Source organism: Ascaphus truei, unplaced genomic scaffold, assembly GCF_040206685.1.
Source record: "Ascaphus truei isolate aAscTru1 unplaced genomic scaffold, aAscTru1.hap1 HAP1_SCAFFOLD_1914, whole genome shotgun sequence".
Lineage (NCBI taxonomy): Eukaryota > Metazoa > Chordata > Amphibia > Anura > Ascaphidae > Ascaphus > Ascaphus truei.
Window position 1 is genome coordinate 41,235 of NW_027454818.1, and position 17,277 is coordinate 58,511.

The 17,277-nt window shown below is 62.3% G+C and overlaps 1 protein-coding gene across 1 annotated transcript in view; it reads left to right on the top strand.

Annotated features, from left to right (window-relative positions):
• The window catches only part of LOC142477070 (thyroid hormone receptor alpha-B-like), a gene marked incomplete at its 3' end in the record, with an annotated part of 54,902 nt that extends 40,435 nt beyond the window's left edge, over window positions 1-14,467 (top strand). Inside the window, exons 2-3 of the mRNA XM_075582124.1 lie at window positions 5,800-5,861; window positions 14,337-14,467. Of these exons, the coding sequence (XP_075438239.1) occupies window positions 5,800-5,861; window positions 14,337-14,467 (193 nt within the window). The remainder of the gene's footprint in view (window positions 1-5,799; window positions 5,862-14,336) is intronic.
• Between the last annotated feature and the right edge of the window lie 2,810 nt (window positions 14,468-17,277).

Here is a 17,277-nt window from a genome sequence, read left to right on the forward strand (position 1 = left end):
GCCCTGCCTTTCACCCATTATCACCCAGCATGCAATGCTCCCACTGCAGCAAGGGATTCTGGGAAATGACATGCAGCCCTGCCTTTCACCCATTATCACCCAGCATGCAATGCTCCCACTGCAGCAAGGGATTCTGGGAAATGACATGCAGCCCTGCCTTTCACCCATTATCACCCAAAGGAATTCTGGGTAATGACATGCAGCCCTGCCTTTCCCCATTATCACCCAGCATGCAGTACTCCCACTGCAGCAAGGGATTCTGGGAAATGACATGCAGCCCTGCCTTTCACCATTATCCCCCAGCATACAGTGCTCCCACTGCAGCAAGGGATTCTGGGAAATGACATGCAGCCCTGCCTTTCACCATTATCCCCAGCATACAGTGCTCCCACTGCAGCAAGGGATTCTGGGAAATGACATGCAACCCTGCCTTTCACCCATTATCCCCCAGCACACAGTGCTCCCACTGCAGCAAGGGATTCTGGGAAATGACATGCAGCCCTGCCTTTCACCATTATCCCCCAGCATACAGTGCTCCCACTGCAGCAAGGGATTCTGGGAAATGACATGCAGCCCCTGCCTTTCACCATTATGCTCCAGCATACAGTGCTCCCACTGCAGCAAGGGATTCTGGGAAATGACATGCACACCTGTTTTTCACCATTATCACCCAGCATACACTGCTCCCACTGCAGCAAGGGATTCTGGGAAATGACATGCACCCCTGCCTTTCAACCATTATCACCCAGCATACAGTGCTTCCACTGCAGCAAGGGATTCTGGGAAATGACATGCAGCCCTGCATTTCACCCATTATCCCCCAGCATACAGTGCTCACACTGCAGCAAGGGATTCTGGGAAATGACATGCAGCCCTGCCTTTCAACCATTATCACCCAGCATACAGTGCTTCCACTGCAGCAAGGGATTCTGGGAAATGACATGCAGCCCTGCCTTTCACCACTATCCCCCAGCATACAGTGCTCCCACTGCAAGGGATTCTGGGAAATGACATGCAGCCCTGCCTTTCACCACTATCCCCCAGCATACAGTGCTCCCACTGCAGCAAGGGATTCTGGGAAATGACATGCAGCCCTGCCTTTCACCACTATCCCCCAGCATACAGTGCTCCCACTGCAGCAAGGGATTCTGGGAAATGACATGCAGCCCTGCCTTTCACCACTATCCCCCAGCATACAGTGCTCCCACTGCAGCAAGGGATTCAGGGAAATGACATGCAAATGAGCACACAATGTGTCACCTGAAATACATTTTTACATGGAACCCTTATAAGCTAATGCTCGCTGTTAACACAGCTTTTAAGCACAGCATGTGTGTGTGTGTGTGTGTGTGTGTGTGTGTGTGTGTGTGTGTGTGTGTGTGTGTGTGTGTATGTATATATATATATATATATATATATATATATAAAATGATAATGATAATGCGTGTCTGGAGACCCAGACATGATGACTAACACTTCCTCTGCGTGGTACCCACATCTCGTTGCCAGGCTCCGGTTGCTCTGGGCAACAGATGCTAAATGCGACTGCATGGGCCCTTGCGTGCCACTGGCTGCAAGCTCAGGGGAGCGAGCAGGAACCCCCCCAAAATAACACCGGGGCAGAAGGGTCAATCTGCATTGATTCTTACCCTATTCACCCTTTCACGGCCGGAGAGGCTTCGGGAGCTTACAAGTTTGTTTGGCGTTTGCCAAGGCAGGGAAGAGTAAATTCAGTAGTGTGTGAGGAGGGGGCGGAGGGAGCCCTGGGGGGGAGGGAGCCCTGGGGGGGGGGGAGCCCTGGGGGGGAAGGGAGCCCTGGGGGGGGGGGGGGAGGGAGCCCTGGGCTGAAGAACTCGCAATCTATCATGAACAATGTTGATTTTTCTATGTTCTTGTCTATTCATCTCTCACCGTCTCCTTCCTCTGTTCCTCCCCTCCTGCACCTCTCTCGCCTCCCTCTCCACTCTTTCTCCATGCCTCCCCCCCTCCTCCTTTCTCACTTCTTCCTTCTTTCTCTCCCCCCTCCATTCCCACTACCCCCTTCCTTTGTCCCCCCCCCTCTCTCTCTCTCCACTACCTTTTCCTCTCTCCTTCCCCTCTTTCTCTCCCCCATTATTCTCAGTGTTTTTCTCCCCTCCACCCCCTGATTTTCGAGTCCCAGTAGGAGGAGAAGAGGGGAGTCTCCTCTCACCCCCCCCCCCCCACCCCCCTCTTCACTCTTTCTGCACGAGGCTTCCTCTGGTTTTATTTTCCCTGCATCTGGTGGGGATCTGGGCTGTTTATGGCAGACCTGGCATGGGCCGTGTCCCAATCCTCGCCCGGCGCTTTCATCCAAAAATAACATTCCAGTCTTTGAGATCTGTGCACAGCAGATCCAGGGAACACGCTTAACTTATACCCCCGCAGGGAGTCTGTTCTTCCTACCCCGCAGGGTGGCACAGAAAGTAATGACCCATGTGACATGGAGCCTGTCCCTCCCCCCGCAGGGTGACACAGACAGAAGGGAGCTATGAGTCTGTCCCTCCCCCGCAGGGTGACAGTGACACAGACAGAAGGGAGCTATGAGCCTGTCCCTCCCCTCGCAGGGTGACACAGTGACACAGATAGAAGGGAGCTATGAGTCTGTCCCTCCCCCCGCAGGGTGACACAGTGACACAGACAGAAGGGAGCTATGAGTCTGTCCCTCCCCCCGCAGGGTGACACAGTGACACAGACAGAAGGGAGCTATGAGTCTGTCCCTCCCCCCGCAGGGTGACACAGTGACACAGACAGAAGGGAGCTATGAGTCTGTCCCTCCCCCCGCAGGGTGACACAGACAGAAGGGAGCTATGAGTCTGTCCCTCCCCCCGCAGGGTGACACAGTGACACAGACAGAAGGGAGCTATGAGCCTGTCCCTCCCCCGCAGGGTGACAGTGACACAGACAGAAGGGAGCTATGAGCCTGTCCCTCCCCCCGCAGGGTGACACAGTGACACAGACAGAAGGGAGCTATGAGACTGTCTCTCCCCCCCCGCAGGGTGACACAGTGACACAGACAGAAGGGAGCTATGAGTCTGTCCCTCCCCCCGCAGAGTGACACAGTGACACAGACAGAAGGGAGCTATGAGTCTGTCCCTCCCCCCGCAGGGTGACACAGTGACACAGACAGAAGGGAGCTATGAGTCTGTCCCTCCCCCCGCAGGGTGACACAGTGACACAGGCAGAAGGGAGCTATGAGCCTGTCCCTCCCCCCGCAGGGTGACACAGTGACAGACAGAAGGGAGCTATGAGTCTGTCCCTCCCCCCGCAGGGTGACACAGTGACACAGACAGAAGGGAGCTATGAGTCTGTCCCTCCCCCCGCAGGGTGACACAGTGACACAGGCAGAAGGGAGCTATGAGCCTGTCCCTCCCCCCGCAGGGTGACACAGTGACAGACAGAAGGGAGCTATGAGTCTGTCCCTCCCCCCGCAGGGTGACACAGTGACACAGACAGAAGGGAGCTATGAGTCTGTCCCTCCCCCCGCAGGGTGACACAGTGACACAGACAGAAGGGAGCTATGAGTCTGTCCCTCCCCCCGCAGGGTGACACAGTGACACAGAGAGAAGGGAGCTATGAGCCTGTCCCTCCCCCCGCAGGGTGACACAGTGACAGACAGAAGGGAGCTATGAGTCTGTCCCTCCCCCCGCAGGGTGACACAGTGACACAGACAGAAGGGAGCTATGAGTCTGTCCCTCCCCCCGCAGGGTGACACAGTGACACAGACAGAAGGGAGCTATGAGTCTGTCCCTCCCCCCGCAGGGTGACACAGTGACACAGACAGAAGGGAGCTATGAGTCTGTCCCTCCCCCCGCAGGGTGACACAGTGACACAGACAGAAGGGAGCTATGAGTCTGTCCCTCCCCCCGCAGGGTGACACAGTGACACAGACAGAAGGGAGCTATGAGTCTGTCCCTCCCCCCGCAGGGTGACACAGTGACACAGACAGAAGGGAGCTATGAGTCTGTCCCTCCCCCCGCAGAGTGACACAGTGACACAGACAGAAGGGAGATATGAGTCTGTCCCTCCCCCCGCAGGGTGACACAGTGACACAGACAGAAGGGAGCTATGAGACTGTCCCTCCCCCCGCAGGGTGACACAGTGACACAGACAGAAGGGAGCTATGAGTCTGTCCCTCCCCCGCAGGGTGGCACAGTGATACAGACAGAAGGGAGCTATGAGTCTGTCCCTCCCCCCGCAGGGTGACACAGTGACACAGGCAGAAGGGAGCTATGAGTCTGTCCCTCCCCCCCGCAGGGTGACACAGTGACACAGACAGAAGGGAGCTATGAGTCTGTCCCTCCCCCCGCAGGGTGACACAGACAGAAGGGAGCTATGAGTCTGTCCCTCCCCCCGCAGGGTGACACAGACAGAAGGGAGCTATGAGTGTCCCTCCCCCCGCAGGGTGACACAGTGACACAGACAGAAGGGAGCTATGAGTCTGTCCCTCCCCCCGCAGGGTGACACAGTGACACAGACAGAAGGGAGCTATGAGTCTGTCCCTCCCCCCGCAGGGTGACACAGTGACACAGACAGAAGGGAGCTATGAGTCTGTCCCTCCCCCCGCAGGGTGACACAGACAGAAGGGAGCTATGAGTCTGTCCCTCCCCCCGCAGGGTGACACAGACAGAAGGGAGCTATGAGTGTCCCTCCCCCCGCAGGGTGACACAGTGACACAGACAGAAGGGAGCTATGAGTCTGTCCCTCCCCCCGCAGGGTGACACAGTGACACAGACAGAAGGGAGCTATGAGTCTGTCCCTCCCCCCGCAGGGTGACACAGTGACACAGACAGAAGGGAGCTATGAGTCTGTCCCTCCCCCCGCAGGGTGACACAGACAGAAGGGAGCTATGAGTCTGTCCCTCCCCCCGCAGGGTGACACAGACAGAAGGGAGCTATGAGTCTGTCCCTCCCCCCGCAGGGTGACACGGTGACACAGACAGAAGGGAGCTATGAGTGTCCCTCCCCCCGCAGGGTGACACAGTGACACAGACAGAAGGGAGCTATGAGTCTGTCCCTCCCCCCGCAGGGTGACACAGTGACACAGACAGAAGGGAGCTATGAGTCTGTCCCTCCCCCCGCAGGGTGACACAGTGACACAGACAGAAGGGAGCTATGAGTCTGTCCCTCCCCCCGCAGGGTGACACAGACAGAAAGCTATGAGTCTGTCCCTCCCCCCGCAGGGTGACACAGACAGAAAGCTATGAGCCTGTCCCTGTGTCTGCAGCTGTCACGTGGGCCTGGCTCCTCTCTCTCTGACTGAAGAGGTCTCTTTCTCACACTGAAGCGCTCTCTCTCTTGGACTGACAATCTCTCTCTCTTGGACTGACTCTCTTTCTCAGACTGACGCGCTCTCTTTCTCAGGCTGACGCGCTCTCTTTCTCAGACTGACGCGCTCTCTTTCTCAGACTGACGCGCTCTCTTTCTCAGACTGACGCGCTCTCTTTCTCAGACTGACGCGCTCTCTTTCTCAGACTGACGCGCTCTGTTTCTCAGACTGACGCGCTCTGTTTCTCAGACTGACGCGCTCTCTTTCTCAGACTGACGCGCTCTCTTTCTCAGACTGACGCGCTCTCTTTCTCAGACTGACGCGCTCTCTCAGACTGACGCGCTCTCTCAGACTGACGCGCTCTCTTTCTCAGACTGACGCGCTCTCTCTCTCAGACTGACGCGCTCTCTCTCTCTCAGACTGACGCGCTCTCTCTCTCAGACTGACGCGCTCTCTCTCTCAGACTGATGCGCTCTTTTTCTCAGACTGACGCGCTCTCTTTCTCTCTCTCAGGTGGCCGGATGGGAAGCGAAAAAGGAAGAACAGCCAATGTCTGGGGAAGGGCGGAATGTCAGGTACACAATGTGTGTGTGTGTGTGTGTCATTGTGTATGTTTGTATGTGTGTCTCTGTGTGTGTGTGTGTGTGTGTGTGTGTGTGTGTGTGTGTGTGTGTGTGTGTGTGTGTGTGTGTCATTGTGTATGTGTGTCTGTCTATGTGAGTGTTATTGTGTGGGTTTGTCTGGGTGAGCGATTGTCCTAGTGTATATGTGTGTGGGTGAGTGTCTGTGTGTTTGGGTGTATATAGAGTGAATGTCCTTACATGGCGTGTATACGTGTGCTTGGGTGTATATAGGGTGTGTGCTTGGGTGTATATAGGGTGAGTGTCCTTGTGTTTGGGTGTATACAGGGTGAGTGTCCTTACATGGCGTGTATACGTGTGCTTGGGTGTATATAGGGTGTGTGCTTGGGTGTATATAGGGAGTGTCCTTGTGTTTGGGTGTATATAGGGTGAGTGTCCTTACATGGCGTGTATACGTGTGCTTGGGTGTATATAGGGAGTGTCCTTGTGTTTGGGTGTATATAGGGTGAGTGTCCTTACATGGCGTGTATACATGTGCTTGGGTGTATGTAGGGTGAGTCCGTGTGTTTGGGTGTATATAGGGTGAGTGTCCTTACATGGCGTGTATACGTGTGCTTGGGTGTATGTAGGGTGAGTCCGTGTGTTTGGGTGTATGTGACGAGGGGGGGTAACCAGGCTCTCTAGATAAAGGTTACGCCCGTATTGGTGACCCCCTGCTCCGTGTATAAGGCTCCCAGAGTGTCAGCTCCTGGGCCCAGTAACATTGTATCACTGTGTTATACTGGGTGTAATAAAAGCATGTTTGGTGTTGTTCCCGGGAATCATGCCTGATTCCCCGACACATGTAGGCACATTGTCCCGGCAATACCTCCCCTTGAAAACGCAAAGCGCGACTCGCCGCCAGGCTACCCTGCTTCAGCGCAGCCCAGAAAGGAGAATGAGGCACAGGGATAAAACATGTATTCCTGTAGCTGAGGGGGGGGGTGTACCCCAGCTAGTGCCAAGGTGACCCACAACCCGATACGGTTTGTGGGTGCCCCAACTGTATATAAGGTTGAGGGGGGGCTTTGGTAGTCCAGACTTCGCCCCAGGGGAACGTGTGCGGGGAACAAGGCAGCTAGAAATAAAAGTACAATATCTTCCCTTTTCTGTCCCCTGTTCCCAGAGACTCGGAAAATATTCTTATATAAATGTAATGTGTTTTTACATCCGGCACCGATGCCCAAACAGGCTGGCCGAGCTAACCCGCAGGCGCCGGTCAGTCTGCTGGACATCGGAGTGCAGGGGATGCCCTGCAGGTGAGAATAGCGTCTGGTCAGCGGGGAAAGGCGGAGTACCAGGTCTGGAGATCAATGGCACGCCTCCGGGATACCAATTGTCCCGCCCTGGTGGAGCCTGCCCCAGCGGGCGGCATTGGGATAGCCGGGGAGAGAGGCGGCAGGGGGAGAGAGGCGGCAGGGGGAGAGAGGCGGCAGGGGGAGAGAGGCGGCAGGGGGAGAGAGGCGGCAGGGGGAGAGAGGCAGCAGGGGGAGAGAGGCGGCAGGGGGAGAGGGAGAGGGGGCAGAGGGAGAGAGGCTGCAGGGGGATAGCCGTGGAGAGAGGCGGCAGGGCGAGAGGGAGAGAGGCGGCAGGGGGAGAGGGAGAGAGGCGGCAGGGGGAGAGGGAGAGAGGCGGCAGGGGGAGAGAGGCGGCAGGGGGAGAGAGGCGGCAGCGGGAGAGAGGCGGCAGGGGGAGAGAGGCGGCAGGGGGAGAGGCGGCAGGGGGGGAGGGGGAGAGGCGGCAGGGAGAGAGGGTGAGAGGCGGCAGGGGGAGAGGGGGAGAGGCGGCAGGGGGAGAGGGGGAGAGGCGGCAGGGGGAGAGGGGGAGAGGCGGCAGGGGGAGAGGGAGAGAGAGGGCGGGGCTTACGCATGTCTCTTGGCTATTTCGGATTTCCCACTGACCCGGCTTTTCTTGCCGGCTTGACTCTGATTGGCAGCTTGGGAAAGTTGCGGGCGCTGCTGCTGGTGCAGGCGCTGCGGCGGGTAGTGGGTGCTGCTGGTAGCGGGCGCTGCTGGGTGCTGCTGGTAGCAGGCGCTGCTTCTGGGTGCTGCTGGTAGCGGGCGCTGCTGGTAGCGGGCGCTGCTTCTGGGTGCTGCTGATAGCGGGTGTGGGCGCTGCTTCTGGGTGCTGCTGGTAGCGGGTGTGGGCGCTGCTTCTGGGTGCTGCTGGTAGCGGGTGCTGCTTCTGGGTGCTGCTGGTAGCGGGTGCTGCTTCTGGGTGCTGCTGGTAGCGGGTGCTGCTTCTGGGTGCTGCTGGTAGCGGGTGTGGGCGCTGCTTCTGGGTGCTGCTGGTAGCGGGTGCTGCTTCTGGGTGCTGCTGGTAGCGGGTGCTGCTTCTGGGTGCTGCTGGTAGCGGGTGTGGGCGCTGCTTCTGGGTGCTGCTGGTAGCGGGTGCTGCTGGTAGCGGGTGCTGCTTCTGGGTGCTGCTGGTAGCGGGTGTGGGCGCTGCTTCTGGGTGCTGCTGGTAGCGGGTGCTGCTTCTGGGTGCTGCTGGTAGCGGGTGCTGCTTCTGGGTGCTGCTGGTAGCGGGTGCTGCTTCTGGGTGCTGCTGGTAGCGGGTGTGGGCGCTGCTTCTGGGTGCTGCTGGTAGCGGGTGCTGCTTCTGGGTGCTGCTGGTAGCGGGTGCTGCTGGTAGCGGGTGCTGCTTCTGGGTGCTGCTGGTAGCGGGCGCTGCTTCTGGGTGCTGCTGGTAGCGGGTGCTGCTTCTGGGTGCTGCTGGTAGCGGGCGCTGCTGGTAGCGGGCGCTGCTGCTGGGTGCTGCTGGTAGCGGGTGCTGCTGGTAGCGGGTGTGGGCGCTGCTTCTGGGTGCTGCTGGTAGCGGGTGTGGGCGCTGCTTCTGGGTGCTGCTGGTAGCGGGTGTGGGCGCTGCTTCTGGGTGCTGCTGGTAGCGGGTGCTGCTTCTGGGTGCTGCTGGTAGCGGGTGCTGCTTCTGGGTGCTGCTGGTAGCGGGTGCTGCTTCTGGGTGCTGCTGGTAGCGGGTGTGGGCGCTGCTTCTGGGTGCTGCTGGTAGCGGGTGCTGCTTCTGGGTGCTGCTGGTAGCGGGTGCTGCTTCTGGGTGCTGCTGGTAGCGGGTGCTGCTTCTGGGTGCTGCTGGTAGCGGGTGTGGGCGCTGCTTCTGGGTGCTGCTGGTAGCGGGTGCTGCTTCTGGGTGCTGCTGGTAGCGGGTGTGGGCGCTGCTTCTGGGTGCTGCTGGTAGCGGGTGCTGCTGGTAGCGGGTGCTGCTTCTGGGTGCTGCTGGTAGCGGGTGCTGCTGGTAGCGGGTGCTGCTTCTGGGTGCTGCTGGTAGCGGGTGCTGCTGGTAGCGGGTGCTGCTTCTGGGTGCTGCTGGTAGCGGGTGCTGCTTCTGGGTGCTGCTGGTAGCGGGCGCTGCTGGTAGCGGGTGATGCTGCTGGCGGGTGCTGTTGCTGGTAGCGGGCGCTGTTGCTGGGTGCTGCTGGTAGCGGGTGCTGTTGCTGGGTGTTGCTTGTAGCGGGTGCTGTTGCTGGGTGCTGCTGGTAGCGGGTGTGGGCGCTGTTGCTGGGTGCTGCTGGTAGCGGGCGGTGCTGGGTGCTGCTGGTAGCGGGTGTGGGCGCTGCTGGGTGCTGCTGGTAGCGGGTGCTGCTGGGCGCTGCTGGTAGCGGGTGCTGCTTCTGGGTGCTGCTGGTAGCGGGTGTGGGCGCTGCTTCTGGGTGCTGCTGGTAGCGGGTGTGGGCGCTGCTTCTGGGTGCTGCTGGTAGCGGGTGCTGCTTCTGGGTGCTGCTGGTAGCGGGCGCTGCTTCTGGGTGCTGCAGGTAGCGGGTGCTGCTTCTGGGTGCTGCTGGTAGCGGGTGTGGGTGCTGCTTCTGGGTGCTGCTGGTAGCGGGTGCTGCTTCTGGGTGCTGCTGGTAGCGGGTGTGGGCGCTGCTTCTGGGTGCTGCTGGTAGCGGGTGCTGCTTCTGGGTGCTGCTGGTAGCGGGTGCTGCTTCTGGGTGCTGCTGGTAGCGGGTGTGGGCGCTGCTTCTGGGTGCTGCTGGTAGCGGGTGTGGGCGCTGCTTCTGGGTGCTGCTGGTAGCGGGTGCTGCTGGTAGCGGGTGCTGCTGGTAGCGGGTGCTGCTGGTAGCGGGTGCTGCTTCTGGGTGCTGCTGGTAGCGGGTGCTGCTTCTGGGTGCTGCTGGTAGCGGGTGCTGCTGGTAGCGGGTGCTGCTTCTGGGTGCTGCTGGTAGCGGGTGCTGCTTCTGGGTGCTGCTGGTAGCGGGCGCTGCTGGTAGCGGGTGATGCTGCTGGCGGGTGCTGTTGCTGGTAGCGGGCGCTGTTGCTGGGTGCTGCTGGTAGCGGGTGCTGTTGCTGGGTGTTGCTTGTAGCGGGTGCTGTTGCTGGGTGCTGCTGGTAGCGGGTGTGGGCGCTGTTGCTGGGTGCTGCTGGTAGCGGGCGGTGCTGGGTGCTGCTGGTAGCGGGTGTGGGCGCTGCTGGGTGCTGCTGGTAGCGGGTGCTGCTGGGCGCTGCTGGTAGCGGGTGCTGCTTCTGGGTGCTGCTGGTAGCGGGTGTGGGCGCTGCTTCTGGGTGCTGCTGGTAGCGGGTGTGGGCGCTGCTTCTGGGTGCTGCTGGTAGCGGGTGCTGCTTCTGGGTGCTGCTGGTAGCGGGCGCTGCTTCTGGGTGCTGCTGGTAGCGGGTGCTGCTTCTGGGTGCTGCTGGTAGCGGGTGTGGGTGCTGCTTCTGGGTGCTGCTGGTAGCGGGTGCTGCTTCTGGGTGCTGCTGGTAGCGGGTGTGGGCGCTGCTTCTGGGTGCTGCTGGTAGCGGGTGCTGCTTCTGGGTGCTGCTGGTAGCGGGTGCTGCTTCTGGGTGCTGCTGGTAGCGGGTGTGGGCGCTGCTTCTGGGTGCTGCTGGTAGCGGGTGTGGGCGCTGCTTCTGGGTGCTGCTGGTAGCGGGTGCTGCTGGTAGCGGGTGCTGCTGGTAGCGGGTGCTGCTGGTAGCGGGTGCTGCTTCTGGGTGCTGCTGGTAGCGGGTGCTGCTTCTGGGTGCTGCTGGTAGCGGGCGCTGCTGGTAGCGGGTGATGCTGCTGGCGGGTGCTGTTGCTGGTAGCGGGCGCTGTTGCTGGGTGCTGCTGGTAGCGGGTGCTGTTGCTGGGTGTTGCTTGTAGCGGGTGCTGTTGCTGGGTGCTGCTGGTAGCGGGTGTGGGCGCTGCTGCTGGGTGCTGCTGGTAGCGGGTGCTGCTGGTAGCGGGTGCTGCTCCTGGGCGCTGCTGCTGGTAGCGGGTGTGGGTGCTGCTGCTAGGTGCTGCTGGTAGCGGGCGCTGCTGGTAGCGGGTGATGCTGCTGGCGGGTGCTGTTGCTGGTAGCGGGCTCTGTTGCTGGGTGCTGCTGGTAGCGGGTGCTGTTGCTGGGTGTTGCTTGTAGCGGGTGCTGTTGCTGGGTGCTGCTGGTAGCGGGTGCTGCTGGTAGCGGGTGCTGTTGCTGGTAGCGGGCGGTGCTGGGTGGGGTGCTGCTGCTGGCGGGTGCTGTTGCTGGTAGCCGGTGCTGCTGGGTGCTGCTGGTAGCGGGTGCTGTTGCTGGTAGCGGGTGCTGTTGCTGGTAGCGGGTGCTGCTGGTAGCGGGTGCTGTTGCTGGTAGCGGGTGCTGTTGCTGGTAGCGGGCGCTGCTGGCGGGCACTGCTGGCGGGTGCTGTCGCTGGCGGGTGCTGTTGCTGGTAGCGGGCGGTGCTGGGTGCGGGTGCTGCTGGCGGGCGCTGCTGCTGGTAGCGGGTGCTGTTGCTGGTAGCGGGTGGTGCTAGGGTGCTGTTGCTGGTAGCGGGCGGTGCTGCTGGCGGGTGCTGCTGCTGGTAGCGGGTGCTGCTGCTGGTAGTGGGTGCTGTTGCTGGTAGCGGGCGGTGCTGGGTGGGGGGGTCTGCTGCTGGTAGCGGGTGCTGTTGCTGGTAGCGGGCGGTGCTGCTGGCGGGTGCTGCTGCTGGTAGCGGGTGCTGTTGCTGGTAGCGGGTGGTGCTAGGGTGCGGGTGCTGCTGGCGGGTGCTGTTGCTGGTAGCGGGCGGTGCTAGGGTGCGGGTGCTGCTGCTGGGTGCTGTTGCTGGTAGCAGGTGCTGTTGCTGGTAGCGGGTGCTGCTGCTGGTAGCGGGTGCTGTTGCTGGTAGCGGGTGGTGCTGCTGGGTGCTGCTGGTAGCGGGTGGTGCTGCTGGTAGCGGGTGGTGCTGCTGGTAGCGGGTGGTGCTGCTGGTAGCGGGTGGTGCTGCTGGTAGCGGGTGGTGCTGCTGGTAGCGGGTGCTGCTGGGTGCTGCTGGTAGCGGGCGGTGCTAGGGTGCGGGTGCTGCTGCTGGGTGCTGTTGCTGGTAGCGGGTGCTGTTGCTGGTAGCGGGTGCTGCTGCTGGTAGCGGGTGCTGCTGCTGGTAGCGGGTGGTGCTGCTGGGTGCTGCTGGTAGCGGGTGCTGCTGGGTGCTGCTGGGTGCTGCTGGTAGCGGGTGCTGCTGGTAGCGGGTGGTGCTGCTGGGTGCTGCTGGTAGCGGGTGGTGCTGCTGGGTGCTGCTGGTAGCGGGTGGTGCTGCTGGGTGCTGCTGGTAGCGGGTGGTGCTGCTGGTAGCGGGTGGTGCTGCTGGGTGCTGCTGGTAGCGGGTGCTGTTGCTGGTAGCAGGTGGTGCTGCTGGGTGCTGCTGGTAGCGGGTGGTGCTGCTGGGTGCTGCTGGTAGCGGGTGGTGCTGCTGGGTGTTGCTGGTAGCGGGTGGTGCGGGTGGTGCTGCTGGGTGCTGCTGGTAGCGGGTGGTGCTGCTGGGTGCTGCTGGTAGCGGGTGCTGTTGCTGGTAGCGGGTGGTGCTGCTGGGTGCTGCTGGTAGCGGGTGGTGCTGCTGGGTGCTGCTGGTAGCGGGTGCTGTTGCTGGTAGCGGGTGGTGCTGCTGGGTGCTGCTGGTAGCGGGTGCTGTTGCTGGTAGCGGGTGGTGCTGCTGGGTGCTGCTGGTAGCGGGTGGTGCTGCTGGGTGCTGCTGGTAGCGGGTGCTGTTGCTGGTAGCGGGTGGTGCTGCTGGTAGCGGGTGCTGTTGCTGGTAGCGGGTGCTGTTGCTGGTAGCGGGTGCTGCTGCTGGTAGCGGGTGCTGTTGCTGGTAGCGGGTGGTGCTGCTGGGTGCTGCTGGTAGCGGGTGCTGCTGCTGGTAGCGGGTGCTGTTGCTGGTAGCGGGTGGTGCTGCTGGGTGCTGCTGGTAGCGGGTGGTGCTGCTGGGTGCTGCTGGTAGCGGGTGCTGCTGCTGGCCAGACAGGAGCTCCCTTATAAAAGATAATTACTTCCGAGAATGGAACTGAAGGTTTCAGTAACGGGGAATCCACAATAATTACCCAGAACAGGAACAACAAGCTGTGTGTCTGTACTGTGTGTACTGTGTGTGTGTGTGTGTGTGTGTCTGTACTGTGTGTGTGTCTGTACTGTGTGTGTGTGTGTGTGTGTGTGTGTGTGTGTGTGTGTGTGTGTGTGTGTGTGTGTGTCTGTACTGTGTGTGTGTGTGTGTGTGTGTGTGTGTGTGTGTGTGTGTGTGTGTGTGTGTCTGTACTGTGTGTGTGTCTGTACTGTGTGTGTGTGTGTGTGTGTCTGTACTGTGTGTGTGTCTGTACTGTGTGTGTGTCTGTACTGTGTGTGTGTGTCTGTACTGTGTGTGTGTCTGTACTGTATGTACTGTGTGTGTGTCTGTACTGTGTGTGTGTGTGTGTGTGTGTGTGTGTGTGTGTGTGTGTCTTTACTGTTTGTGTGTGTCTGTAGTGTGTGTGTGTGTGTGTGTGTGTGTGTGTGTGTGTGTGTGTGTGTGTGTGTGTGTGTGTGTGTGTGTGTGTGTGTACTGTTTGTGTGTGTGTGTGTGTACTGTTTGTGTGTGTGTGTGTGTACTGTTTGTGTGTGTGTACTGTGTGTGTGTGTGTGTGTGTGTGTTTGTGTGTCTGTACTGTATTTACTGTGTGTCTGTGTGTGTCTGTGTGAGTGTGTCTGTGTCTGTGTGTGTGTCTGTACTGTTTGTTTGTGTGTGTGTGTACTGTATTTACTGTGTGTGTGTGTGTGTGTGTGTGTGTGTGTGTGTGTGTGTGTGTGTGTGTGTGTGTGTGTGTGTGTGTGTGTGTGTGTGTCTGTGTGTCTGTGTGTCTGTGTGCTGTATGTACTGTATGTACTGTATGTACTGTGTGTCTGTGTGTCTGTGTGTCTGTGTGTCTGTGTGTCTGTGTGTCTGTGTGTCTGTGTGTCTGTGTGTCTGTGTGTCTGTGTGTCTGTGTGTCTGTGTGTCTGTGTGTCTGTGTGTCTGTGTGTCTGTGTGTCTGTGTGCTGTGTGTCTGTGTGTCTGTGTGTCTGTGTGTCTGTGTGTCTGTGTGTCTGTGTGTCTGTGTGTCTGTGTGTCTGTGTGTCTGTGTGTCGTATGTACTGTGTGTGTGTGTGTGTGTGTGTGTCTGTACTGTATGTACTGTGTGTGTGTCTGTGTGTACAGACTGAGCATGCCGTGTGCCTCCTCTCGCCCCGTGACACAGGTGACTGCTCGGTGTCTCTGCCGCCCGCGGGTTACATCCCTAGTTACCTGGACAAAGATGAGCCGTGCGTGGTATGCAGCGACAAGGCCACGGGCTACCACTACCGCTGCATCACCTGCGAGGGCTGCAAGGTGCGTGCGCGGGAGACAGGGGGCGCTGCTTCCCGGGGGGGGGGGGGGGTGCAGCGACAAGGCCACGGGGTACCACTACCGCTGCATCACCTGCGAGGGCTGCAAGGTGCGTGCGCGGGAGGGAGGGGGCGCTGCTTCCCGGGGGGGGGGGGGTGCAGCGACAAGGCCACGGGGTACCACTACCGCTGCATCACCTGCGAGGGCTGCAAGGTGCGTGCGGGGGAGACAGGGGGCGCTGCTTCCCGGGGGGGGGGGGGGGGGGGGTGCAGTGACAAGGCCACGGGGTACCACTACCGCTGCATCACCTGCGAGGGCTGCAAGGTGCGTGCGCGGGAGACAGGGGGCGCTGCTTCCCCGGGGGGGGGGGGGGGGGGTGCAGCGACAAGGCCACGGGGTACCACTACCGCTGCATCACCTGCGAGGGCTGCAAGGTGTGTGCGCGGGAGGGAGGGGGCGCTGCTTCCCCGGGGGGGGGGGGGGTGCAGCGACAAGGCCACGGGGTACCACTACCGCTGCATCACCTGCGAGGGCTGCAAGGTGTGTGCGCGGGAGGGAGGGGGCGCTGCTTCCCCGGGGGGGGGGGGGGGCAGCGACAAGGCCACGGGGTACCACTACCGCTGCATCACCTGCGAGGGCTGCAAGGTGCGTGCGCGGGAGACAGGGGGCGCTGCTTCCCGGGGGGGGGGGGTGCAGCGACAAGGCCACGGGCTACCACTACCGCTGCATCACCTGCGAGGGCTGCAAGGTGCGTGCGCGGGAGACAGGGGGCGCTGCTTCCCGGGGGGGGGGGGGGGTGCAGCGACAAGGCCACGGGGTACCACTACCGCTGCATCACCTGCGAGGGCTGCAAGGTGCGTGCGCGGGAGGGAGGGGGCGCTGCTTCCCCGGGGGGGGGGGAGGGGGCGCTGCTTCCCGGGGGGGGGAGGTGCAGCGACAAGGCCACGGGGTACCACTACCGCTGCATCACCTGCGAGGGCTGCAAGGTGCGTGCGCGGGAGAGAGGGGGCGCTGCTTCCCGGGGGGGGGGGGGGGGGGGTGCAGCGACAAGGCCACGGGGTACCACTACCGCTGCATCACCTGCGAGGGCTGCAAGGTGCGTGCGCGGGAGAGAGGGGGCGCTGCTTCCCCGGGGGGGGGGGGCAGCGACAAGGCCACGGGCTACCACTACCGCTGCATCACCTGCGAGGGCTGCAAGGTGCGTGCGCGGGAGGGAGGGGGCGCTGCTTCCCCGGGGGGGGGGGGGGGGGTGCAGCGACAAGGCCACGGGCTACCACTACCGCTGCATCACCTGCGAGGGCTGCAAGGTGCGTGCGCGGGAGGGAGGGGGCGCTGCTTCCCGGGGGGGGGGGGGGGTGCAGTGACAAGGCCACGGGGGGTACCACTACCGCTGCATCACCTGCGAGGGCTGCAAGGTGCGTGCGCGGGAGGGAGGGGGCGCTGCTTCCCCGGGGGGGGGGGGGGAGGGGTGCAGCGACAAGGCCACGGGGTACCACTACCGCTGCATCACCTGCGAGGGCTGCAAGGTGCGTGCGCGGGAGACAGGGGGCGCTGCTTCCCGGGGGGGGGGGGGGGTGCAGCGACAAGGCCACGGGCTACCACTACCGCTGCATCACCTGCGAGGGCTGCAAGGTGCGTGCGCGGGAGGGAGGGGGCGCTGCTCCCCGGGGGGAGGGGGGGTGCAGCGACAAGGCCACGGGCTACCACTACCGCTGCATCACCTGCGAGGGCTGCAAGGTGTGTGCGCGGGAGAGAGGGGGCGCTGCTTCCCCGGGGGGGGGGGGAGGGGCAGCGACAAGGCCACGGGCTACCACTACCGCTGCATCACCTGCGAGGGCTGCAAGGTGCGTGCGCGGGAGGGAGGGGGCGCTGCTTCCCCGGGGGGGGGGGGGGGTGCAGCGACAAGGCCACGGGCTACCACTACCGCTGCATCACCTGCGAGGGCTGCAAGGTGCGTGCGGGGGAGAGAGGGGGCGCTGCTTCCCCGAGGGGGGGGGGTGCAGCGACAAGGCCACGGGCTACCACTACCGCTGCATCACCTGCGAGGGCTGCAAGGTGCGTGCGCGGGAGACAGGGGGCGCTGCTTCCCCGGGGGGGGGGGGTGCAGCGACAAGGCCACGGGCTACCACTACCGCTGCATCACCTGCGAGGGCTGCAAGGTGCGTGCGCGGGAGAGAGGGGGTGCTGCTCCCCGGGGGGGGGGGTGCAGCGACAAGGCCACGGGGTACCACTACCGCTGCATCACCTGCGAGGGCTGCAAGGTGCGTGCGCGGGAGGGAGGGGGCGCTGCTTCCCCGGGGGGGGGGGAGGGGGCGCTGCTTCCCGGGGGGGGGGTGCAGCGACAAGGCCACGGGCTACCACTACCGCTGCATCACCTGCGAGGGCTGCAAGGTGCGTGCGCGGGAGAGAGGGGGCGCTGCTTCCCCGGGGGGGGGGGGCAGCGACAAGGCCACGGGGTACCACTACCGCTGCATCACCTGCGAGGGCTGCAAGGTGTGTGCGCGGGAGGGAGGGGGCGCTGCTTCCCGGGGGGGGGGGGTGCAGCGACAAGGCCACGGGCTACCACTACCGCTGCATCACCTGCGAGGGCTGCAAGGTGCGTGCGCGGGAGAGAGGGGGCGCTGCTTCCCGGGGGGGGGGGGGTGCAGCGACAAGGCCACGGGCTACCACTACCGCTGCATCACCTGCGAGGGCTGCAAGGTGCGTGCGCGGGAGGGAGGGGGCGCTGCTTCCCCGGGGGGGGGGGGGGGAGGGGTGCAGCGACAAGGCCACGGGCTACCACTACCGCTGCATCACCTGCGAGGGCTGCAAGG